Raw genomic sequence first — 26,383 nt, forward strand, 5'->3', positions numbered from 1 at the left:
GGATAATGACAGCACCAGCTTCCCAGGGTTGGTGGGACAATCAAATGAGCTCTATTTAGAGAGTATTTAGCACAGTGCATAGCACATAGCAGGTACACTACAATACAAGGAGTGTCCAGAGAAGCGTTATTTCAAGTCTAAGTCCGATTCCATGTACACAGTTGGGGAAGCTAGGAGATAATGGACATGGGCTGACCTTTGTGGGAATCTGGGCTCTAGGCACCATACATCCTGTGCACAGGGACTCCTTTCTCTGGCTGTGGACGTGGCTCAGGCATAGCTCTATCAGTCCCCAAAGGGCAACCTTGTCCAAGGAGCTGAGACCCTGGCAGGCGGGGCTGGGTCACTGCCCCGGGGAAGGGAGCTGGCATGGTCTCAGAGGTTGCTTGTTGTGAGCTCAGGTCTCTCTGCCTCCGTTCCTACAATGCTTCAGACAGGAATCCTTAAGCCTGCGTACCCTGGCCACAGCCTGATGTGCTCTCTGTCCTCAGCTCCTGACTGGTGTTCAGGTTTCTGTGGGCTTGGGGAGAAGAAACTGTCCTCAATTCCACTCTGACTTTGGTCTTCGCCTGTTGCTAAGGCTGCTCTTGGCTTCCACACTGTGAGAACAGCTGTGTGGCTGTGGGCCTGGCAAGGTGCCCTCTGCCCACCTTCCATCACTCAGCGGTGTCTATCCTAGTCTGTTACCAGCCATCTGTCCCATCCAATGAGCCTGAAGCTGCCCCTCTCGCCCTGGAATTATTGGTAAAAGGAACTCATACCTCACAGGGGTGGGCACCAAAGTGCAGGAGGAGGAGATAATTGCTCTGATCCCTGAATCTCTCCTGCCAGGATCACTCTAGTCCCAGGGATGAGGATAGGCATGAGACAAGGCCCAATCAATCCAATCTGATGTGGTCCCAGGAAGTTGGGTCCAGATTCACAATGGGGCATTTGTATAGGGTGAGATTCCATTCTGCTGGGGCAACTCACCTAACCCCAAAACGCTAGTTAGTCAATCCTTGGAAAATCCCAGTAGGGGCCCATGGTTCTTGGGGGTTCAGGGAAAGGACCAGCCTTGACCTCCTTTGGATGGTACCCTAGGAAACGGAATGGATGCTCATGTTTCAATTGTTGTTCTAGACAATCAAAAGGAATCAGACAACTGAGCATTCGGCAGCTTCCCAGTCCCAGCATCTGTCGCTTCTATGCCAACCCCTTCCACACCTGGAGTTGCTGGTGTCTGAGTCACTGAAGGGAAGCAGGAAAACATTGCACAGCGGCTGTGACTACCTCTATAGTTTAATGTATCAGACCCTGCCTCACAGTGTTACACAATTTGCCAACTTTGGAGCCCGAAACAGTGAGATAGCTTAATTTTCTTTGTCCTTTGTGAGGAAATGTAATTGGAAAAGGGCAAGTACAGATGTTTTAATTGAGTTTTTAGCAAACGGCTAGGGATATCTAGGGACCGCCCAGACAGTAGGATGTGCCAATGCCTCATTATTTTTGTCACAGATCCCTCCTTGCCCCACCCCATTCTCAAGTGGCAGCCAGAGACAGTGCAGGAAGTCATCATACAGGCAGACAGGGAAGGGGCATTTATTTTTCATTTGGCTGGAAAATAATTACACGTAGTGATAAGCTGTGAGACAAAACACAACGTGATGGATTAGAAGAAGATAATGTCCAATTAAGACAATCTATTTCTCGAAAGCACCCCCACTGGACTCAGGCAGCAGGGGTGTGTCTGCTTCCGACGACCCAGGCTGCATGCTTAAGGCAGCTCTCCTTTCTTCACCCTATTCCCCGCCCCCCTCCCCTGCCCATCCTCTGGCAGAAGTCTTCTTTAAATCAGCTCTACCCTTAAGGACCGGAATTTTTCCTCACAGGGAAATGTGTGGGATGCAGGTGAGGAGAAATAAAAGGTGCTGAGAAAGGCACTGAAATTAGGTGTGTTGCAGGGAGGGGATCAGGACCAACCTTAGAGAAGCCTCCTCCCTCCCAACAGAACATTTTCTACATTTGACTGCTCTTGACCCCAGCCCATGGGGGTACAGAGTACATGGGATAGTCTGAGAATAATCTGGGTCCTACTGGATCTCAGCAGGAAGGACCCAGGCCCTGATGCTGGAAAAGGCACGTTTGACACAAAGTTCATTATAGTCTATATGAAAGTGACAGGGCAGCAGCAGGTGTGAACATAGCGAGTGGAGAGGAGGAAAGAGTGGCAATCATGGATCGGGTTAGGCCTCGTTTCAGAAGAGCTCGGCCTCCAGCCAAGGGATGATGCATGACATAGAATTCCTGTATCTATGGGACAGGGAAGTGGGAGCTAGAGGGTGCGTGTGGCTCCCTCCCATTACCCCAGGTATAGTGTCTTCCAGTGTCAGCAAGATGATAAAGGATGTGCCAGGTGGCTGGCCACTGGCTGCTCGCCTGCCTCTCGCTCCTCTCTGTTGTGCATCTACTCAATCTCGGCCCCTCACAGGACCACTTCTGTCTTCCTGGGAGCTGAGATTTCAGCTTCCAGACACGTCGAGGGTCACCCCAAAGGTGGCCAAAGGCACCAAGTGTGTCTGAGATGATTGTCCTTCAGGTGGTCCCAACGTACTGCCCATCCTCATGCTATGCTTGATTTGCTTCAGAGAGACACGCTGGAGGCCATGGCATGGGCTTGCCACCTGGGCCTGCAGGGGGCACAGTATCTTCTTCCCCAGCACGCCTCCAAGCTAAAGATTCAGGGATCTCCTTTTCTTTCTTGCTCTTTCTCATTAACCATGAGGACTTGAGAGGATTTAAGTCCTGTGGGATGTGGAAAAGATGAGAGGGCCCTTTTCTTTTCCCTCCCAGGGAATACTAAGGCCCCAGTCAGGGCAGGAGCCCTGGAGCTCACTCTAGAACTAGGCCAGAATTTGAGTGGTCTAGTCTTTCCTCAGCCCCTACAGCAGGGACCCTCCTGTGTCCTTGTGGCTCCGGGCCCTGCTTGCTTCCCATTGTGCTAAGGCAAAACTGCCATGTGCTTTCACTAGACTGGTTTCTTAGCAGCTCAGGAAGCAAGACATGATCTGGGTGAGGGGAGGGGAGAAGCAGGTAGGAGGGATTAGGGTTGAGTGTTGACCTAGGTCATCCCACAGCCGGGGTGTATATGTGTATGTGTGTGTGTGTGTGTGTGTGTGTGTGTGTGTGTGTGTGTGTGTGTGTGTGTGTGAAAGAGAGAGAGAGAGATAGGGGGCACCCATTGGGTCCAGTATAAATAAGATGTCACAGTGCCAGCACTGCTTCTAAATTCCACCCAGGGGACCATGCAGGGGATCAGCAGTCCATCTCTGGTGGGGTCTTAGGAGTGGAGAGAGCCAGAGGGCCTCATAACAGCCACCAGACTTGATTACCAGCAATGCCAGTGTCTGCCCTGTGGTGGAAGGATAGTGGGCATGAAGGTGGAGGGCAGAGGAAAGCCTGCAATCCTGCAGAAAGGACCCAGGTGTTGGGAAATGTTCCCACAGTTAAAGCTTTGTCTCACTGAGGATTATGTTGGCTGTGACAAAAAGGAAGCAGGAGAAAGCCCAGACAAGTACAAAGCCCACCCAGAAGGTACTTCGGAAAGGGGATTTGTGCTTGTTGACAGTACCAGAGCCAAAAACAAGCTTTGTGTCTTTCCGGCTGTAGTACACCAGGAAGGCAGGGATGACATACTGGATTCCATTGCCGGCATAGGCTCCTGTGATCCCCACTAGGGACTCCAGGTCATGGGTACAGAAGGCCACAAGGATGGGAGGTACCAGAGTGATGACAGGGAACACAACCCGGTCCACCACCCATGGGTACATCTCTCCCTCCCGGTGGAAGAGTGTCTTCCAGTTGTTGCGCAGAGTCACAGCAATGATGGGGAAATTAGTGCTAATGGTGAAGACAGGGAAGAGGCCCAGGAAGAAGCGGATCACAGCCAGGCGCACTATGTCACAGCCAGTGAAGTTGAGGGTGTACATGTCCATGAGGCTGTCACTGTGGAAGCAGAAGATGGCGGTGAAGGAGAGGAGGCTGTAGAAGGCCAGGATCAGCACGTAGTCCAGCAGCACTAGCTGGGTGATGTACTTCTTGGAGGAGATGGGCGTGATGAGGGACGGCAGCGAATGCTGGCACATGAAAGAGTAGACGCACACCCCAAATAGGTTTCGGATCCCAGAGAAGTCTGCTATGGGCGGATGCCCTTCTCCTTGCCCATTCCCAATACGGATCAATGCCAGGATAATCATGATAGCAAAGGCTGGGGAATGAGAGACACCAGTCAACAATGATTGAACACCCACTGTGTGCAGACACCAAGTACGGGGTGTGCTGCAGGAGGACAGGGGGCCCGCTCCCACGCCCAGAGGGGAGGCCCCTCGCAGCTGGAAGGGACCTTCGAGGCCATTCTGTAAAACGTGTACCTGAGCAAGAACCTCTTCTACAACATCCCGCTTCTGCCAAACGTGGGAGACAAGGAGATACAAAAAATGACAAATGAGGAATTAAAATTCATGTAGTGGAGACTCTACCTAAGGGCTGGGTCTCAGCCAGGAGTGGCCATTTGGGTCCACACTTGTCTTCTGCCTGAGGCACAGAATCTGTGCTTCAACCAATATATCAACAAGGATTAAAGTGCCCACCTACTGGGGCGGGGACACATAACATGCCCATAAATAGGTATATACAAAACACACCAAAAGCAGAGATAAGATGGTGGAGGAGAGGGGTCAGGGGAAGCACTAACAGCATGGATGCGGACACTAGGAAAAGCTTTGGGTGGAAGCTGAAGGAAGCCAAGGATTCCAAGAGGTGGTAGAGAAGGGAGATTAGCTGGGAGGCCAAGATGGCCTGTTCCTAGTCCCTGCTGGGAGAGGCAGGGAATTCAGCTGGGGAGGGGGGGCAGGCTTCCTGTCTGACCTGGAGCAGAAGATCACCAAGCTCACTGATGTTCTCTCCAGGAGCTTTCTTAGTGCATGGTACTTTAGCATGCCTAACAAGGAACTGCTAGAAATCAAGGTGTATGTTCTTTCTCTTGTCTTGGGTTTCTCAATTTTATCAGAGTCAGAGTCCCTGGAGGGTAGAATTTACTGTCCTTCAGTTAATAATAACAGCTAGCATTTACCCAACACTTTAAGGTTTGTAAAGTTCTTTAAATGCCATCTCATTTGATCCTCAAAACAACCCTGTGAGGCAGTTGCTATTATTACCCCCATTTTACAAATGAAGAAACTGAGGCATAAAGAGTTTAAGTGACTGGTGTAGGGTCACCCAGCTGGATGAGTCTGAGGGCTAGATTTGAATTCAAGTCTTCCTGACTCCAAGTTTAGTACCTTATTTACTGTACCACCTATCTGCCCCCAACAATTCAGAGGGCATAAGCCACACACTAATCTAGAAATATGTGGCTGGCAAAGAACAAGTTTGGGACTTGGACAAGGGGTGTGGACGTAGTGAGAATGATGAGGGGCTGTCCTAACAACCCAGAGGGCCAGCTAGGAGAACAGGGGGCTGAACCTCAGCTACCAGCTCTGAGTGTGCGGGGATCTGGGACTTCGGAGGCTGCTACCAAATGCCAAAGAGAGCACTCCAGATATTGGGGTGGTGAGGGCAAGGTCACAGGAGGGCAGATGGAGTGTGGTGTATGAGGCACAGCGAGAAGACCAGTGTGGCTTGTGGACAGATGCTCCCGGGAAAAGGAGAAGCTTAGGGGAGGGATTCCTGGAACTTCTGCTATTCCCAGGACAAGGTGGGTTCCATCCCCGTCTAAGAGTCGGACTCCATCTAGTCAGCCCTACCTTTGATCCCTTCATCCTGATTCCCATGAGAAGAAGCTATCATTGATAAGATCCATGGAGATTAAGGATCTCCACTGAAACAGCAGCAGCGGACTTTAGGTCAGGCCGATGCTCCCATCTAAACAGATTCTGGGCATCTGCCGCCCAAACCACTGGGACCCCCGAGAGCAGTGTTTCCCGGAACAAACATCCCTAGTGGCATTGTTAAAAAGTGCTTCACGGCGGCACTCCCTCCTCTTTTCAGCTTATGAGGCCCTTTCCTTGCACACCCTGCAAACAGCCCCACCAGAGTGGGGCCCAATTTTTCAAATCATGACAATGACAGTTTTCAATAAATGCAGAAGGTGTTTATGAGAACTGTGCTGGCAGTGCCTTTAACTCTTAGACATACTGCCCTAGAGAGCTCATGACATGACTGTAATGTTTAACCTATATCAGAATGCTTGCTGGCCTCAGGAGGGGGGAGGGAAAAAATTTTGGAACTCAAAAAATATCTTTATGTGTAATTGGAAAAAAATTTAAAAATAAAATCTAATAAAAAAAAAGTTCATGACAGGAGGCTCCCATAGGAAAGACTTAAGAGTCCAAGAAAGCACAAGTGCCTGGTCCACAGCAGCTATCTACATACTCTCATTTCTGCCCATGTAATCTCAGGATCTCTCTCCAGGAACCAAAAAGGCAATGAGGGTTAAGTGACTTGCCCAGGGTCACATAGCTTCCCCCAAGATGATATTTTCAAATAGGATCATCGAAGCTTCCCTTATTATATCCATTATAATTTTTAAAAATTTGAAGGACTGGGGCAGATAGGTGACACAGTGGATAAAACACTGGCCCTGGATTCAGGAGGACCTGAGTTCAAATCCAGCCTCAGACACTTGACACTTACTAGCTTTGTGACCCTGGGCAAGTCACCTAACCCTTCACTGCCCTGCAAAAAAATAAATAAATACAAACTGAAGAACTGAATTCTTTGTTTAAAAAAGTTTTAAATTAATGTTTCTGTTTTTATATTTTGTTTATTTATGTGTATATATTAAGGTATAGTTTGTATATGCCCCTCCCCTCCCACTACCTTATAATAAAGGTTTAATAAAAAAAAAAAACAGTTCAGCAAACCTGACACATCCACCAAGTAGACTGCCCTACCTCTCCAATAAAGGGAGAACAAAGGAAATGCTCATCAACTGGTGAGTAGTTAAAGAAACTGCAGTATGTGAATGTAATGGAATATGACTATGCTGTAAGAAATGATAAATAAGATGAGTACGAGGAAGCATGGAAACTTACACAAACTAATGCAAAGTAAGGTAAGGAAAGGCTAGAAAACAACATGCACAATGACTACAACGATGTAAGTGGAAAACACAACAAATGACGGCAAGAAAGTTGCCAAATTCTAACCAAGGGAGGGAGGTGCATTTTCTCACCTCTCCCCCTGGGCCCAGGTTTGGTTATGATAATGACACAGAATTCAGTTTCACTCTGTTGCTTTGGTTTACATTGTTGTAGTCACTGAGTGTTATGTTTTCCTCATTCTGCATACTTTACTCCGTATATCGGTTCATCAAAGCTGTTCTATGGATCCTTCATTGGTCTCACTCTTTTACAGCGCAGTATTATTCCACTGCATCCCTGTAGCAAATTTGTCTAGCCATTCCCCAAACGATAAGCACCTATTTACTATTACTTTTAATAAAAGGTATCCAAAGTCGCTAATCTCACTTTGTCTATCACCAACAAAGCCAGAAGAGAGAAATGAAGGAGAGGCAAGATGTATTGTTGGCAACACAGACAGACAGACACACATGCTTTTTTCTTCCTCTTAAATCCTGTTCTCCCTTCTCTGCCCTACCATTCATTCCTGACTCTCCAGAAAAGCAAGCCAGAAAATCAGTAACTCTCTCCTTGCTCTAAAGATAACATAAATCTTTATGGTTACTATTTAGTCAAGGGGAAAGAATTGACCTATTTCCTTCCCCCAGACGCTCTGCCTATTTAGCTGTCTCTAATTTAACCCTTTCCTTAATTTCCCAGGAGAAGATGAAGAGCTTCCTGCTCTATGAGAAGTCCCTCAGTCCTAAAAGGTATACTATGGACATTTTAGCCCAGGGTTTAACCTGGGATCTGTAAACTTTGATTTTTAAAAATGTATTTTATATCTGTATTTAAATATAAATTGGTTTCCTTTATAATTCTATGTATTACATTTTATGCATTTAAAATGTTATTTTGAGGGCCAAAAGGGTCCATGACACAAAGAGTTAATCACCCTCGTTCTAGTACAATGATGCCCTCAGTGTGTTGGGATGACAAGGAGGAGGGTAACCACAATGGAAGGGAGAAGACAGCTGGCATATGTCTTTATGTGATACGATGGGCATGGGATATGGAAGATGGTTGGAATGGACAGATGGCACAGGTGGCTGGATGGACAAAGGAAGAGAAAAGGACTCCACAACATATGCCCGCAGGTATATCACAGCTTAGAAAATCTTTGGCAAAAATTGGAGATAGGAGGATAAACGGCTCCCTGACCCCCATTAAAACAGGCTGTAAAAGTATGGGCTGATTTTAAACACTTGGAATTCTGAGTCTTGCAGGACTCCCCACGTTTAGGTTCAAATAAGTTTCTGTCACATCATGAGACACTGAGGGAAAAGAAGGGCGGCTGAATATGGCTGCTCTGTAACAATAATAAACAGAATTTTTCAGATGTACAAAATGCTTTCTTCACAACCACCCTATCAAACCAGTAACCGATGTACTATCATCCCCACTTTATAGAAGAAAACAAGGTTCATAGAGGTGAAAGGACACTTCTAGGCTAGCAGCCAGTCAACAAGCAAGCATAAGTACTTCCTAGGTGCCAAGTACAGGGTTTAGGGACACCAAAAACCTAAAAGGGGCAAAAACGGTCCTTGGTCTTCAATGAGCTCATAATCTAATGGGGGAGACACCATAAATAATGGCCTACATACCAGAAGTGCCAAGAGCAAGCTAATAGTGATCTTCCAGGGGAAGGGGAAGACTGAATAAGGCCTTCTGCAAAGGTGGAATCTGAGGTGAGTCTTGAAGGAGGCTGGGAAAGCAGAGAGGAGGAGGAACCTTCCAAGCACAGAAAAGAGCCACCAAAAGGCCCATCCAGCTTCACAGAGGGGAGCAGAGGGTAAATAGAACGGAAAGGTGGGGAAGAGCCAGGTTATGAAGAGTTCTAAATGCTAAACAGAGAAGCTTCTATTTGATCCTGGTGGTACCTGGGAGTCACACCAGAGTTTGCTCAGGAGGGGATGATGAGGTTACAAAAATCACTTTGGCAGCTGAGTAGATGGATTGGAATGGGGGGAGACTTGAGTCAGGGAGACCAATTACAAAAATATTTTAATAGTCCAGGCCAAAAGTGATGAGGGCCTGAATGAGGGGGTTGATTGTGCAAGTGGAGAGAATGGGGGGGGGCAGTGCGGGGCGAGGGAGGGGGTGTATAGAAGAGATGTTGTGAAGGCTTGGCTGTGGATTAGATATGTGGGGTGAGTGAGAGTGAGGAAGATAGCAAAGTTGTGAGCTTGAGTGATTGCCAGGATCTTGGTGCTTGACAATAACAAGGAAGTTGAGAAGAGGTCATTCAAGATGTGCAAAAGGCAGCTGGTAATTCCTGTCTGTAGCTTAGGTGAGAGACTAGGGTGGAGATATATAGATCTGGGAATTATCCTCATTGGTCATGACTGAATCCACAGATCAGCAAGGGAGACAGTGCAGATAAGAATGAGAAGAGAGCCCAGACTAGAGCCTCAGGAGACACTCATGGTTGGCAGGCATGACCTGGATGAAGAATCAGCAAAGGAGACTGAGGAGGGGTTGGAAGCTAGGAGAATTGGGAAGGGCAGGGTCTTCAGAGCTGGCATTTACATAGCACTTTAAAATATCTCATTTTATCATCATAACAATCCTAGCAGATAGATACAACTGAAGGGAAGAGAAATCCTCATTTTGGGGCTGGAAAGCAACTCTCAACAGTCAACTACCTCTTCAATGCCTCTTCTTTACCTTGTGTTCATGGAGTTGGATTAATGAGCAGAAAGCTGCACCAGTGAGTAGAAGGGGTCAAGTACTTTTATCCTCCTTGAAACTCACTTTAGATTTTTTAAATTAATTACCCTCTTTAAGGGTCCAAGTTGCCTGGTGATGGGCTAAATTGGTATAGGAGATAAATAGGAGGACAGGCATTATACCTAGAGCCAAATATGCCGGAGCACTGCTACATCCTATACTGATCTTATTTTTTTGAGTGAAAAAAAAAGGAAAATGACTTCAGCTCTCTTCTCCTTCTGAAGGATAGTGGAGAGGGCTGACAGTGCTCAACAATTAGCTTGTGCCCCACTTTCCAGGAGTCAGCCATTGGAAAATCAAGGTAGAATCTAGGGGCTTTGTAAATGTCATGTGTTGGTTCCTATTGCAGAGATAAAACCCATGGGAAGAAGCAAGAACTCTTTATGTCTGTCCATGTCAGCAGAAGCTGTCTGCCAAGAGGGCACCACCTACTTTTGAGCAGAAGTGGATACAACCCTCCTCCTCTGAACTGTGCCAATGTGACATCTCAGGCTCGTGCTCTTGCCCTTCTCTTGCTACCCTGGGGTTTGCTTTACGGTGGCCTGCCTCACCAAGAAATCTCAAAAGCAAAGCCAGTAGCTTATTAGCCACAGTTAAAACAAGGTTTGTCTTGTTCTAGCAAACTCACTCAGCTGCTGCTCCCATTAAACTCTTATCATGACCATCTGATGATATAGTAGAAAGTAAAAGGCTTGGGTGCTTGGAAATTTTTGCCATTTTACTTGTTTAAAACTGTTTGCTTTGAATTTTAATAAGAATCACGGCTTAGACATGCCTGTAGTCTTTCACAAGCCTCCTTTAAAGCATGGTGGCCACAGAAAGTGTTTGGCAGAGAGGCATAGCCATCTCCCATGAAAAAGCGCTTCCTCCAGGTTCCTGTCTTTAGGCCTACATCCTCATACACCTACACCTTTGGTTATTTTTCTCTTACATACAGGGCACTCAGAGACTTCATTCTTTTCTGAGTCCCTTCATGCTTTGGTAATCTTTGTGTAGATTAGAATGTGGAGGAGTTCACCGTCCCTGGTAGTGCTCTGGGCTCTCAAAGTGGTCATGCCAAGGGGCTACCAGCTGGCAATACCTGAGAAAGAGAGAGTGAGAGGAAGAGCCTGGGAATAGTATCTAACAGAGCAGAGCTTCTCTGAAAGCAGGAGACTCTTCTGGGCCTTAGAAATGTGGACTTCTCAGACTGCTGAGGAGAGAAGACACGTCACTGAGGCACCTTAAGCAAGGGTTTACAATCAAGCCACCTGGATGAGTGCCCTTGACAGCTCTGTGCCTTCACTAAAATAAACATGATTTACCACAAAATAAATATCCACATGCCACAGGGAGGGAGACTTCCTGGCACTGAAAAGTCCCATTTTAAAAAGGATCCTTTGCTGAGCCCCACTGTCTGTTGTGTCCTAGGCAGGTGTGTCCCTTGCCTGTCCCTAGTTCAGGGCATTTGAAGGAGTCAGCAGCAAAATAATGATGATAAGTAGAATGGAAGCGAGCTAAGGCTGTGATAGGCTTTGCTTTCCCATCTATCTTAGTTCCCAGGATACTTGAAAGGTAGCTAATATACTGAGTCATAATTCTTAAAAAGCCAAGATATAAGGATGGCTTCTGCTGTCCTCATGCAACAGTCCCCCAGCTCTGGGAAGTCAAAGACAGGGAAGATAGCTCTGGGTCTTGTGGAGAGACCATTTGGACATGCGAGTCTTGAAACCAGGGGTCAAATCTGTGCTAGGCACTTATGACAGAAACAATGAAACTCTCTACTTCAAGGAGGTATTAACTCCTCAGTAAAATGGAGATAACACTTGCACAACCTGGCCCAGTGATGATGAAAATGCAATATACACCTTAAACTATACAAATGTGAGTTGTTATTATTTGCAGTTTGCCCCCTCAACCCTTTCAGATTCTCGATGCTTTGCAATCATCCATCTCAGGTCTATTTCCTGAATAGAAACCCTACTCAGGTTTGCTGATTGGAGGATGACTCTTAACAGCCTTTCAAGGGATTTAAGGTGGTGTAAGTTCCAATTCTATTCCCCAACCTGGCCTGTCCCCAAGGAGGCCAAGGCTGACTACTTCTGAGTCCAATGCTAGGCTGTTGTTAATTTGAAACCAATGTGGCCAGGTTACAATTTTGACACATCCAAGACAAAGGCTCATTCCTCAAGGTGGCTGTCAGGATGACAGAGCTCTCCTTTCCAAGCAGAGAATCAATATGCCAGGGGCTAATGATAATGAAGCATTGGGTAGTGCGCCTGCCATCAGCTTGGTTGCTAAGGCACTCCAGACGGTGAGATGAATTCTGTCTTTTGGTGGGGAGGAGGGGGGAAAGAAAATTTGGCCCAAGGTGCCTCCCTTTTTATCACATTTCTCTTTCTCCTATACATCCCTTAGAAAGAGCATCTGGGAATGGATGTATTTACTTATTTTTGTGCTCAGAAATGTACTTCCATGAGCTAAATGGCCAGAAAATAGAGCTGAGACATGAGATCAGGGACTGTGGGTTGGGGGTGTGTGGAGGGAGATGTTACAAAAGCAGAAGTGTTTCAGTAATGTCTTAAGAACTTAATGAAATTTCAAAAGCATCCCTTGCTCTTAAAAACAGGATGAATTTTTATTTGGTATCTTCCCCCTAGAGAATATAATATGGTCCCCAAAATATAGACACTAAATTGGCAGGGAAATGGATGATATGGGAAAGGTACAGCTAAAGTAGCCCTGATGAAATGGGGGTCCTTGCCTTGGGGTTGGTGGGGAGGGGTGACTGAGTAGCAAGGTCGGAATCCTTAGAAAGAGGCTCTCAGACAAATGGTTCTGAACCAGATGGTCCATCCTGCAGAACTCAATGAATTAGAGACCAATTTAGGAAAACCTCCTATGGCTCAAGGGCCAAATCCAGCCAGCCACCTATTTTTGTACAGTCCCAGGAGTTCAGAATGGCTTTTACGTTTTAAAAGAAAACTTTAATAACTGCAAAAACCATTCTTAGCTGGGAGCATACAGAAAAAGGTGGGGCTGGATTTGATGCACCCCTGGTCCAGAAGTTATCCCTCCTTTCTCCCCTTACTGAAGAGCAGCCCTGCCTCTGGACTGACGGCTCAGAGATTCTTAGAGGCTAAAAACGAATAGTTTTGAAGACTTCCGAAAAATAGTGCCTGACTCCTGAAAAGAACAATGATTTCTAGGCTTTGATGAGAAATGTGGTTATTTTATCAGTGTTACTTTAGCCACCGATGTCTACTAATCATATTGTTATGAACCCTATAGAAATAAACAGACATTGTTCTGAGAGTTTTGGCTACAATGTTTGCTAAGTGACAGTAGTGGGGAAGGTCCTATAAAAACCCTACCCATTCTTTGGCACCTCATCTGTGTTTGCTTCTATAAATCCGGCCTGTTTCACAGCACTTTGTCTGTTTGGCTACATTCAGGCCTTCCAGATCTCATCAACCCATCAGAGACTTGAAGGAAAATGGACAATTACTCTCACAGGGCTGCTTTCTTGTCTAGTCTTTTCGACAGTGATTCCTCCTAGGGCGCTGACTTGTACAGAGTCTGTGGGGACTCAGGTGGAATGTCTTTCACAGGATCAAAGATAGTCTCTGTTTCTGGATGGCAACAAGTTTTCTTTGGAAAATAAAGGTAACTTTCCAAAAGACACCATTGTCTCTTAGCCCCATAGAGACTTGTTTTAGTCCAGTTTACATCTGAAATGATCATGGAATTTGGGCTTGTGCTAATAACTTCACTTGGTATCACTTTTTTTTTTTTTGGTTTGTTTTTGTTGTTGTTGTTGTTGTTTTGTGAGGCAATTAGGGTTAAGTGACTTGCCCAGGGTCACACAGCTAGTAAGTGTCAAGTGTCTGAGGTCAGATTTGAACTCAGGTCTTCCTGACTCCAGGGTCGGTGCTCTATCTACTGTGCCACCTAGCTGTACCTCATTTGGTATCACTTTAATTTCAACTGACCTGAGATAGTCTGAAGTCAATCTGACTATCTTCCCATGTTCACTATTCCTTGTGACTTTTGAAAAAAGCCTGGCCCGCTCCATTCATCACCAAAGCAGAAGAGAAGGTTCTTTTAAATAGCTCTTCAGAACCAGGACTCTGGCCTGTAGCTACATTATTTGTCCCCAAGGGCTCTGACAGTTTCTCCAACTACAAAAGTAACACAGGAAAGTAGCACTTGGTAAAGAGGTATTTCTGGGCAGCAATCAAGATTAAAATATGAAATCATAAGTTCTGGCCTATTTTCTCTCATCTTACAACTGAAAAGACACTGTAAATAGTACATAAAAGGGCAAAAGGTCTATTTACTTCATTCTAACCCTGTCAAGGCTAACTCAGTTTTTAATCATTGGGGAAATGGCAGCTGAGAGTAGTAGGGCTTATTAGTAGAATCATCTTCTAGGAGATTGAAAATGCATTAGTTCAGGTACTGTCAGCTATCTTTGAGGGTGGCTACACTTACCTTTTGCATTTCCCACATAGTTAGCTAACTCAAAGAGTAGGGGAGCAGACAAGGTAGGAGAGCAGATAAGGAAAGATTAAGTATACTGATAAAGTATACTCCAAATGCTAACTGAGGTTGGCAAAAGACGACAACTGTTTTGGGAAAAAATTGTGGGGTTAATGATAAGGTGTAATCCCTGGTATTCTTTTTTTTTTCTTTTCTTGAGACTGGGTTTCCCTATCTTGCCCAGATAGGAAATGCAGTGTCCAACCAAGGGCTCAATCCCACTACTGACTGCCAAGGAAGATTTGACCAGCTTTTCACCCTGGGTCAGTGTGCCCCAACTTAGGCAACCTGGTGCTTCCCCTTCCTTCCCTCCCACCCCTGCCCCTTGTGAGTCACCAGATGCCATAACTAGTGTGGATACCCAACTGGCGTTAGCCTTGCTGTAGCTCAGAGCTCCTGAGCAAGTGATGCACCAGCCTTGGCCTCCCCAGTGGCAGGGATTACAGCTGTGGCCTGGAGCTCTAGTGTTCCTAATCTTAAAAGGGTTACGTTGGCTCTATAGAGGCCTATGACGACCTGAATTTGTTCCGAGTTAAAAAGTTCAATCTCTAATAGATCACAGCTGTTAGTTTTCATTTGACAGATACAATCCATCATATTAAACACACAGCCTTGTGCTTGTCTTCCTTAGTCTACATACATCTCATAGACTGGCAATCTTAGAACAAAAATATTTGTATCCTAATGGTTTGAATCTGGGACATGGACATCACATTTCAATAGTACAGGAGTCAGAGATGCCCCCACATTTTAAGGCTGTCCAGAGAAGAATGAAAACTGCAGTGGGAATGGCTTTTGCCGAGGAGCAGTCAGTGGACAGACCTAAATTAAATATCTACCATGCGCTAGGCACTGTGCTCAGTGCTGGGGACATAAGAGGCAAAACACAGTCCCTGCCCTCAGGAGCTCACAGTCTAACGGGGAGACAACAAGCAAGTCTGTACAAACATGCTACATACAGGATAGAAAGGAAATAATTAAGGGAGGGAAGGCACTAAGAGGGGTTGTGAAAGGCTTCCTGTAGAAGACTGGATTTTAGTTGGGCCTTCAAAAGGAAGCCAGGGAGGTCAGCAGCCAGAGAACATTCCAGGTCTGGAGGACAACCAGGGAGAAGGCCTGGAGCTGGGACATGGTGGGTCTTATTTGTGGAACAGCCAGGAGGCCAGTGTTCCTGGATCAAAGAGTATGTGTTGGGGAATAAAGTCTAAAGAAGACTGGAAAGGCAGGGGGTGGGAGGAGATAGGCCATGAAGGACTTTGAATGCCAAATAGCATTTTGTATTTGAATCTGGGGGTGATAGGGAGCCACTGGAGTTTATTTGTTGTGGGGTGGGGAAGGAAGACACGGTCGGATTTGTATTTTAGGAAAATCGCTCTAGTGGCTGAATGGAGGATGGAGTAGAGAAGGGAGAGACTTGTGGGAGAATTCTTGAGATTAGCTCACATGCTAATATAATATAGAGAATTTTAATAGAGTGCTACTTTGCAGTTAACTTTTGATTAAATACCGACAGCTTTAGGGAACTGCAGGGTATAAGATGTGGTCTCTGATCTCATAAAGATAATAAATTAAAAAGAGAATTAAGATAAAGCTAAAGTTAAAACAGACATAAAAGAGAATGTGAATTTTCCTGCTTCATCCCACTTTGTTGCGTATATATAACAAAGGCCAAAAAACAAACAAACAAAAAACTGTGGACTATTTAGGGTGATGCCCTTAAGAGATAATAGCTATGAGCAACAAAAATAAATATAGATAGATAGATTAGATAGACAGATAGACAGACTGACAGACACACCTGTCTGTCTGTCTATCCATCCATCCATCCATCCATCCATCCATCCATCCATCCATCCATCCATCCATCCATCCATCCATCCATCCATCCATCCATCCATCCATCCATCCATCCATCTATGTCTGTTAAGTATATGGAAAGGCTCTGAGCATAGCTGTCACATTTAGACTGTCAGATGTTCAGGGCACCCACAAGTTATTCAGGCAATGTTGAAAGGAAGGTGATGGTTCATCTAACATCTCAAATACATTCCTCCCTTGCAGGAAGTCAAAACCGTAAAAAGGTCTATGGGAAGAACATCAGGAATTTCCCTGCTACCAATCTGAGGGGGCCGAAAACACAGGGTGGTGCTATAAGTTCTGAGGACTTTAGGGTCTTAGAGGAAGGTGATGTTCACTGTAGGAGAAGAAACTTATCAATTGTTTGTGGGGTAATGAGCCCGCTGCTGCATGTGTCTTGTGAATTTTCTGTGGGAGTGCAACAATGGTTGACCTATACTCAATATACTCATTGTCACCTAGATTATTGCATAGGATTTATGGAACCTCTCATCCATATGTGAGCCATTTTATGAGATGTCCCAGAGGCTGGTCTAGATCAGGGCATAATGAGCCAAAGAATGGTAATTCTTGGTAGCTCCCAAGATTGAACTTGGTCCACATAAGCCCTGTGGCTGGGACTCTGGGTCACAGTTTCTATATCAACCTACTTTCCTGGCAGCACTTCAAATAATCCCCCTCCATGTACTCCATGTTTCCAATCAATGGATTACTAGTTACTCTTGAATTTGATATATCATTTCCTGGGGGCAGCTAGGTAGCACAGTGGCTAAAGCACTGGACCTGGATTCAGGAGGACCTGAGTTCAAACCCAGCCTCAGACACTTGACACTTACTAGCTGTGTGACCCTGGGCAAGTCACTTAACCCTCATTGCCCTGCCAAAAAAAGAGAGAGAGAGAGAGAGAGAGAGAGAGAGAGAGAGAGCGAGCAAACATAGATATATCATTTCCTGACTGTATATTTGTACAGTCTGTCCCTGTTCATGTCATCTCTACATTTCTGGTGCCCAGGATGCACTTTCTCCTCATCTCTGCCTACCAAAACCCTTTTCTAAAAGTTAACATGGACTCTACTAATTCCTCAGCTGAAAAAGTTCTTTTTTCATTCACATTTTCCTAGAGCAATCTGTCTAGATCCCATTTTTGTTCCATCTCACCCAAGCCTGTATTGGGCTTACCTTGAACATACTGTTCCTTGCTAACAGATTACACATTCTTTGAGGATAATGATTGAGATTTTTTTTTTTAATCTTTATATTCCCGGTGCTTAGCACATTGTCTTGCCCTCTTGCAAATGGCAAATGCTTAAAAAAATTGCAGAAGTGAATTAAAAACTGAACAACTTGGGAGCAGCTAGGTGGTGCAGTGGATAAAGCACTGGTCCTGGATTCAGGAGGACCTGAGTTCAAATCTGGCCTCAGACACTTGACATTTACTAGCTGTGTGATCCTGGGAAAGCCACTTAACCCCTATTACCCTGCAAAAAATAAAAACAAAAGCAAAACAAAACTGAATAACTTTCCTGGAATTGAATTACCCCATAGACAAATAAAGGATCTGAGCAAGCATTTAATGCCCTTTACAATCTAGCTCCAGTCTACCATTCTCAACTTGTTTCAAATCATTCCCCTTCACATACTTGATAGTCTATTTACTATCCCTTGAATTAGGCTTTCATATCATGCCTCCAAGCCTTTGTCTAAGCTGGCCCCTACACCTGGAATGCACCTCCCCCCCCCCCACTCTGAATCCCCAGCCTCCTTTAGGGCTCAGTTCCTGTGATAGTTAATGTTCTCTTCTTCCCCAAATCATAAGTGCGTGCGTGCGTGCGTGCGTGCGTGCGTGTGTGTGTGTGTGTGTGTGTGTGTGAACATGTTGTATCCTACCAGGAGAATAGATTTTCTTAAGGATAGGGACTTTTTTCTTTTGTTTTTGTAACCTCAATGGTACAACAAATAGGAAGTACTTAATAAAAGCCTGTCAGGTGGAGGAGACCTGTTAATTTTAATTTCATGAGGGTTGCTTTGAGGTTTGAATGAACTTTCTTGAACTTCTAAGAAACCCCATAGATCAGGAGTTTGACCTCCCTTGCCAGTATTCAAGCTGGGTACTGAGAGCCCACAAGGTATGAAGCAATCAGTATATTGTGACAATGGGGCTTAGAAAGGTAAAGAAGTAAAATGGAGGCCCCAGACACACAAGGCCTTTTTTTACACACTAGCCCATTCTCCTTAGAACCAGCAAGTGTGGGGCAGCTAGGTGGTGCAGTGGATAAAGCACGGGCCCTGGATTCAGGAGGACCTAAGTTCAAATCCGGCGTCAGACACTTGACACTTACTAGCTGTGTGACCCTGGGCAAGTCACTTAACCCTCATTGCCCTGCCAAAAAACAAAAACCAAAAACCAAACAGCAAATGATATGAGAAAACACAGCAGAGAGCCAAATCTTGACGTATAAAGGAAACAGCCAAAAATCTGTGGGGGAAAATTCTGGTGTGAAAAATGTCCTGTGTTCGATTGTTCCCAGGGAGACCTCCACCCTATTTTTACCAGCCAGTCCCACTAACAAATATCTCTCCAGTCTGGAAAACAAATATGGGGCAACTGTCAGTAGGAGTGGATAAAGTAGAACAAGGAAACCGTATGAAATGAGCTTAAGCTTGTCCATGAATACTGAGGAAGGAAAGCAGGCGACCCATTATAAAGGGAACACAGACAAGCAACAATGTGAGAAGTGTGTGCTTGAAGTTCAGCAATGACAGAAGTGAGCCCTATATGCCCATGGCCACAGGAACTGAGGGAGGGGCAGCCCTAATCCAGGATGGTCTTTATCAGAAAGACTTATTTGTATTAATGTCAAATCTGTACCCTCAGAAGCTGTGGCAGTCTGCCAGCAGGGGAGTAAAAAATTGGAGCTAAGTAGTCATACAGTCACAGTCCCTTCAGGCTGGAGAGTTTGAACAGTATTTGGAGGCCCTGGGCAGTAACAGATTCCAACTAATTGGCTTATTTGATTGATGAGCAGTACTTTAAAGCAGTGGTGCCAAACACTCAAACAGAAACAGATCCTGGGCACATATCGATTTAGAAACCACAAATTAACATTATGTTGCATGATGTTTTCATTTATTTTGTAAACATTTCTCAATTCTATTTACAGGGGTCCTAGTGTTTGATCCCTTTACTCTAAAGCATCTGTTGCTGGGCTACTGGTCACCATTGGCTATTCTGTGGTAGTTTCTCTCCCACCTTTCTGAGCGTGCCGCTGATGGATATAGACGACTATAGATCTAAAGCAAGGGTCCACAAACTTTTTGTTAGTGGAAGCCACTTTTCATTTTCTTTCAGCTTTTAATCAGAAGAGAGGAAAGGGTATGGATTAACAGCAAAGTCCCTAAATCAAGGTGGAAGGAGGGGACAATAACATGTATATTTTCCTTCCTGTTACAACTTTCTCTTTAACAAATCATGGCCAGGACATGTATGGTGGACAATGGCATGCAGAGGTAGCAATAGGCTTGGAGAACTAACAAATAAGGTTTTGAGGTTTGTCTGGGTACTCCCTCTCCACTTAAAAAGGTGGAGACTGCTACATACTTCTCTCCTGAGGCAAATGTAGCCACCTCTCTGATCTTGTTTTGTTGTTGTTGTTGTTTTTTGTTTTGTTTTGTTTTGCGGGGCAACGGGGTTAAGTGACTTGCCCAGGGTCCCACAGCTAGTAAGTGTCAAGTGTCTGAGGCCGAATTTGAACTCAGGTCCTCCTGAATTCAGTGCTGGTGCTTTATCCACTGTGCCACCTAGCTGCCCACACCTCTCTGATCTTGCTCCCATCACTGAAAAGTTCTCAGAATCTCAGAGTCATGGATCTTTTGCACTGGAGTTTTTGCTAAGACACATGGGGTTACAAAAAAAAATCTGCTAAGACCTGTACTCAAACTTCTTATAACTGGGACCTCTCCTGCCTACAGAAGAGATGTTCTTCATATAAATGAATTCAAGAATTTGCAATTCTAACTTATTTAAATTCAGAATTGTAGATAACTATTCTATCAACCTTGTTTCATCAGAAAGTATTTGGTGAATAAACCAACATTATTTATCACTTCCTCTACTTAGTATGTGTATATGTGTGTATGTATGTACATACACAGATGCACACACATACATACATGTTTTTATTTTTCATCCACAAGAGCACCATGACACAGGGGTGATGTCATGACTTGCAATGAAGTGGATTTAAGTGAGGGAGGACTGTGCAAAGTCACCAACCTCACTCTTTCCTCCAGAGCTATCTGGGTCCAGTAGCAAGATATATATCAGGACGACTAGAGATGGGCCCAGATGTTTAAGATAATTGGGGTTAAGTGACTTGCCCAGGGTCACAAAGCTAGTAAGTGTTTCAGGTGAGATTTGAACCCAGTTCCTCCTGATTCCAGGGCCAGTGCTCTATCTACTGCCCCACTTATATTGTAATTTGTTTTAGACAACTGTTTATGTGTAAGGAAGCTTGGTCTTTCAGAATGCCAGCACAGCAGCTAGCAAGAAGCAACTGGGGCTGGTGAACAGAACTAATTTCCTCACAAGCAACATAGCATCTTGAGATCCTGTGGCCCTGCTTTCTGAGCAGGGGCTCCTATAATCTTCCCCAGTTTCATTTCAACAGGCGGCAGAACAAATTCCTAATTAAGCACAAAAACCTTTACGATTCAGCACATTTATTTATGATTTTCCGGTTCCTTTGGTGCTCATTTTCCCCCTTTGTCTTTCTGGAGGCCAACCCAGCATGTTGCCACCCTAAGTTCTTCTCACCCCACTAGCTATGAAAAGAGCAGCCCCAGTCAGAGTCAGGGTAGAACAGGGTACAGTCGTGTGGGAAGACAGAGACTGTGGAAGGGGCCGCTTTCCAAAGACAACAAAAAGTTAGATACAGTAAAGGTAAACTGGACATTTTGTCTCAACTTGAGTGAATAAACCCAACTAGGACTGAGAAAGGGCCAAACTGGGTTTTCATGCTCATTGTTTCTGGAGATGGAGATTTCTTGGGGTGGGCTCAGGCCGGAGGAAATTACTTGGGAAATGTTTAGCATTTTGGTTCCCAGACAGCCTCGACAAAGGATAGGTGGGTAGGCTGGGGTTGGAGGGAAGAGGAAGTCATCTACCTATTCAAGTTAACTAGTCTGTCATGTTTGGCAAAGCTTCCATCTTTCTTCAGCTGACCTGACCTTGCCGCCTCAGGGTAGTGATATGGAAGAAAGTTTTCTGTCAGATCCAAAATGAAAAATAACCAAGCAGTTCCAAAAATGCCAGGTAGAAACTGACCCCTTAGGGTCAGTTGCATTTTATAGTTTACTTCACGGGGCCAATTCTTCTTTTGGGCCAGGGAGGCTCTGTCACTGAGATTTATTTTTAAGCCCTGAGAGAGGTCTAGATACCTCATGGAGAAAAGCCAGTCAACAAGTATTTGTCATGTACCCAATATGTGTCAGATATTGTGTTGACGTTGGGAATATAAAAAGAAAAATGCAACAGTCCTTGAACCCAAATGGAGTGTGGAGAAGCATTTAGAATTCCAGGCTTTGAAAGGAGGCAGGGGATTGACAGAGGTGAAGGGAAGGAGGGGAGAGCATTCCAGGCGGGGGGTGGGGGGGCAGAGCCAGGGAGATGGCAGATGTAAAGCCAGGCGTGAGCAGCAGCCGGCAGGCCACTTTGGTTGGCACATGGAACACACGAAGAAGAGGAATGTGTCATCAATCAGAGTGTGTCCCAAAGGAGGGAAGGGCTAACTGTGCATCTCACCTTGGGGTTGTTGGGGCTTTTGGAGTAGGGGAGTTCCACGGTCAGATATATGACTATGGCAGCCGTCTGGAGGGTGGAAAGAAGGGACTGGAGGCAGGAAGAACAACCAGGAGGCCTTTGCCTGTTCAGATAAGAAGTAAGGACGGCCTGAACGAGGGTCACAGGCATGGGAATGCAGAGAAGGGAACGAATTTCCAGAGATGTTGTAGAAGCAGAAATCACGAGACCTGGCAACTGACTGGATGTGAGTAGTAAAGAGTTAGGGCGATCTCTGAGGTTGTGGACCTGGGTGATGGGAGGGACAGTCTGCTTTTTAACCAAAAGAATAGATTAGGGGCAGCTAGATGGCACAGTGGATAGAGCACTGGCCCTGGATTCAGGAGTACCTGAGTTCAAATCCGGCCTCAGACACTTAACACTTACTAGCTGTGTGACCCTGGGCAAGTCACTTAACCCCAATTGCCTCACAAAAAAAAAAAAAAAAGACTAGATTAGAGTTTTTGAGGCTTATGACTGCTTGTGGCTGTTACCTGTAGTAGAGTTCCTGAAAAAAGTACAAGGCACTGGAGAGAGAACTGATATTTGATTACTACTTGGGTCACGGAAAAAGAACAATACAACAGAGGTAAAAATAAGATGTCAAAAGCAGTGATGTCACCACCAAAACAAAAGGGCAAATGACCTTAGGCGGCTCTCTGCCCTGACTTGCTGAAACCAAGACCTTCCTTACCACTTTCATCTTTTTCTAGCAACACACTGGGGCTAGGGACCTAGGAACAGGACCAGCTCTAAGAATGGGAGAAATAAGGAAACAGTGGTGACAATAAGGGAATGACTGACTCTGTTCAGCAGTAAGCTGGTAGCAGGCACAGGTCTTTAGACGGCTGCAGCTTCCAGGGTCCAGCTCTGTATATCCAAGGCTGCAGGACTAACTTAGGAAGCTATTAGGTATTTGTTTATTTGTTTGTTTGTTTTTTAATTTCGAGGGGCAATGAGGATTAAGTGACTTGCCCAGGGTCACACAGCTAGTAAGTATCAAGTGTCTGGGGCCAGATTTGAACTCAGGTCCTCCTGAATCCAGGGCCCATGTTTTATCCACTGCACCACCTAGTTGCCCTCAAGCTATTAGTTTTTAACAGGGTGCTGTTCTTAGTTAAGAGAAGAGGGAGATGCAAAGGCTCATACTTAAGGGACAAAAGCCTTGTTCTGCACAAAAGCTCAGCCAGATTCAGCTTCTGGATACTTTCTGTAGCACCTCAGAAGCTAATTTTGTTTTAAAAGCTGGAAAGGATGGGAGCACAGTCCATGGAGAAGGCATGTCTACAACACTCGGACCAAAATAGGAAAAATCCAGTAACAGAAGGAACCTACATGGACCTGGAGGTCTTTCTGATAAAAAGACAAAGCTTCCTGTGTGGGTGCGGTTCTGGATCTAAACCAAGTCCAGTTTGTCTCACATTCTGCACTGCCAAAAATCACTACTTACTGTAGGGCCCCCCCCACTTCTATAATGTTCAATCCCTGATAAATGTATTGTTCACCTGACACAGAAAAAAATCCGTTGCCCTAAATGGTCACACAGGTACTGTGAAGGCTATTAACCATCATCATCTGGGGCAGCTGTCCCTTGATCACGTTAAAGCATGAATTTCCCCTACACTTCTCCTAACATTGCCTCTGTCCTCCCCGACAAGGAGAAGAAAATAAGAACAAGACACAGCATTTGTGCCAAGATTTAATGATCCTCCTCCCTCCTGTCAATACAGTGAGTGCAGGACTGACCAATCACGAGCCAGGCAGGTGTCAGGTTCTCAGGGACACAGGGTGAGCTGCAAGGAGAGTGTAGCTGGGGCAAAAGGATTTGGACCAACAAAGGGATTGCATTTTTCATCTTTATGTGCCACTACTTAATAAAAATATCTCTTTTTCTTTGAAGGACATTAGGGCATGCAAATTGTCAGTGTTTACAGACTACCAAGAAAAGAAGTAGCTCTCCTGTATTTCTAGGCCACCCTGACTTGGACTTATAGAGACAAATCCCTCTATTACTCAGGGTGACTTGGTGTTTACACTGCTATTCATAAGGATGGCTAATCTTGGTGTTACTAATTCACATGGTTACAATTTTTCCACAACAAGCAATGGGGCAGACTTGCTTAGAAATTTAAAATGAGAGCATCACATCTTAGAGTAACATACATGGAAAAGACAAACAGAATTAAGGATTCAGAATATGCTCTGTATTGGATGGGGTTTCTCAAGAGTACAAAGAAAACATAGATAGGCTATGTGTATCAGATGCAAAGTGGAAAGAAAGAGTTAATATGTTGAATTACAGAATCAAGTTTTTAAAAGATCTTGACAGGTTGGAAATTTTGTTAAAACCAACTAATTTGTCAAAACTAACAAAATGCAATTTGCCAGAGATAAATGTAAAGGAATGTATTTAGTCTGGGGAAAAGTCCACTGCACAAATATAGAATGATGATACCATGGAAAAATGTCCATGAAGTTTCAGATAACTAATATGAGACAGTAATGTGATATGACTACACAACAAGTTCATATGACTGTAGGACAGATAGGAGTAGAATGCCCAGAATCATGGAGCTAAGAAATGCTCTGTACACTGACTGCACTGATCTGGAGTATTGTTTACTTCTAGGCACTTTGGCAAACCAGTGTAAATCCAGGAGGATGAATAAGATGGTGAAAGATCAGAAATCATGTTATACTGTATAAGGGAGAGTCAAAAGAGTTGTGGTTTAGTCTCTAGAAGAAAAGATTTAGGGAGGGTTATGATAATTGCTTCAAAATCAGAAAGGCTATCTTATGGAAAAGGGATGAGATTCATTCTGTGCCATTCCTGAGGGTAGAATTAGCAAAAATGGAAGTTAAAGGGAGGCAGATTTTGATTCAATTTAATGAAGAATTTCCTAACTACAACTACAGATTGTAGTGAGCTCTCCAGAATTGGAAGTGTTCAAGCAGAGACTGAATGGACCGTGTGTCAAGGAAATTATAAATGGGATTCATTCACAGTATGGTTGGTTGGACTAAATTACTTCTGAGGTTTCTTCCAAAGCTAAGGTTCTATTATCCTCACTACAATCTAGCTTGTACTCCTGCAGGTGAGAAAGCTAAAAGTTTATACAAGGATGCCTGAAAATTATTTTAATAGTTTTGCACCAAGTCTGAACTGAGACTGTTACTAGTTCATGTGAGTTTCATGAAGCTGTAATCAAAGTATTCGGTTTGCATCCTGGTAAAATGTTCTTGGAATTGAAGTGCAGAAGAAGTCATGCTTGGTGAAAGGGCTAGAGAAGGAGACTGAGCAACAGGAGAGCTATGAACACAGAAAAAGCAGAGCTCCTTAGGATACTGTTTGTGACCTCTAGCTGAGAGAGAGAGCTAGAAAGAAGGAGGGAGGGAGGGAGGGGGAGAGAGGGAGAGAGAGAGAGAGAGAGAGAGAGAGAGAGAGAGAGAGAGAGAGAGAGAGAGAGAGAGAGAGAGAGAGAGATTGCTATTGAGATTGATTGAAATTTCAGGGGCAGTTCATAATGTCTTCTGAGGTAAAAACTATCATGATATCATGATAGCCAGAAGCAGCACCAGGAACACCAGGTTCACAGAATAATTGACAATATCTCTGATGCAATCACATTTGAATCAACACAGTTATGAGGTAACAGGACCCTTGACTCTAGCTTTCTCCAGAACTTAAGGTGATACTGGGACTCTACCACCACCAATTTGGGTATTCCCTCACTGACCAGTTAAACCTTCCTCTCCCTCACAGCCCCCATCAAGGGGATGGTGCCAAATTCTGGCCTCTTTATAAGCCTATATGGAAGAGCTTACTCCTTTCTTTTACAGGAGTTGGAGGGAGATTCCCTTTCACCTTTGCCTGGAAACTCAAAAATTACCACCTAGTCAGCCAAAGGATCTTCCTTTTTCCAAATAAGCTCCTTTGCTGAGATTGTAAAATATAGTTTCACTTCCCTCATCTCACTAAAAAGAAAAATTACCTCCCAACAATTTTACCCCTTGATCTTCCAAAATCTTTCAGTAGGGAGCTGTATGAACTGTCTTGGGGGAAAGGAAAATTAAGGGGCACCTGAACAGTTTCCCCAGGTTGTACGGGGTCTTCTGAGGAGGGAGGGGGGTCAGAAATCTTGAGGCTCAGACAACTCTGCATGGAAAATGGATGAAGAGAGGAAGTCAACTGAATCTATGTTTAAAAGTAGTTCAATATAATATGATAAATCATCCCAAAGCCTGGGGCCAAGACACCACTGAAATGAACTGCCAGCCA

At 44.8% G+C, this 26,383-nt stretch overlaps 1 protein-coding gene across 6 annotated transcripts in view; it reads right to left on the reverse strand.

The window, feature by feature from the left end:
• Window positions 1-1,300: 1,300 nt before the first annotated feature.
• TMEM104 (transmembrane protein 104) overlaps window positions 1,301-26,383 on the reverse strand; it is an 80,978-nt gene continuing 55,895 nt past the window's right edge. For all 6 annotated transcript variants that reach the window (XM_043964136.1, XM_043964140.1, XM_043964137.1 and 3 more), the window contains exon 10: window positions 1,301-4,246. In XM_043964136.1, the coding sequence (XP_043820071.1) occupies window positions 3,486-4,246 (761 nt within the window). In that variant the 3' untranslated portion in view covers window positions 1,301-3,485. The remainder of the gene's footprint in view (window positions 4,247-26,383) is intronic.

The sequence above is a fragment of the Dromiciops gliroides genome, chromosome 4 (genome assembly GCF_019393635.1).
Source record: "Dromiciops gliroides isolate mDroGli1 chromosome 4, mDroGli1.pri, whole genome shotgun sequence".
Lineage (NCBI taxonomy): Eukaryota > Metazoa > Chordata > Mammalia > Microbiotheria > Microbiotheriidae > Dromiciops > Dromiciops gliroides.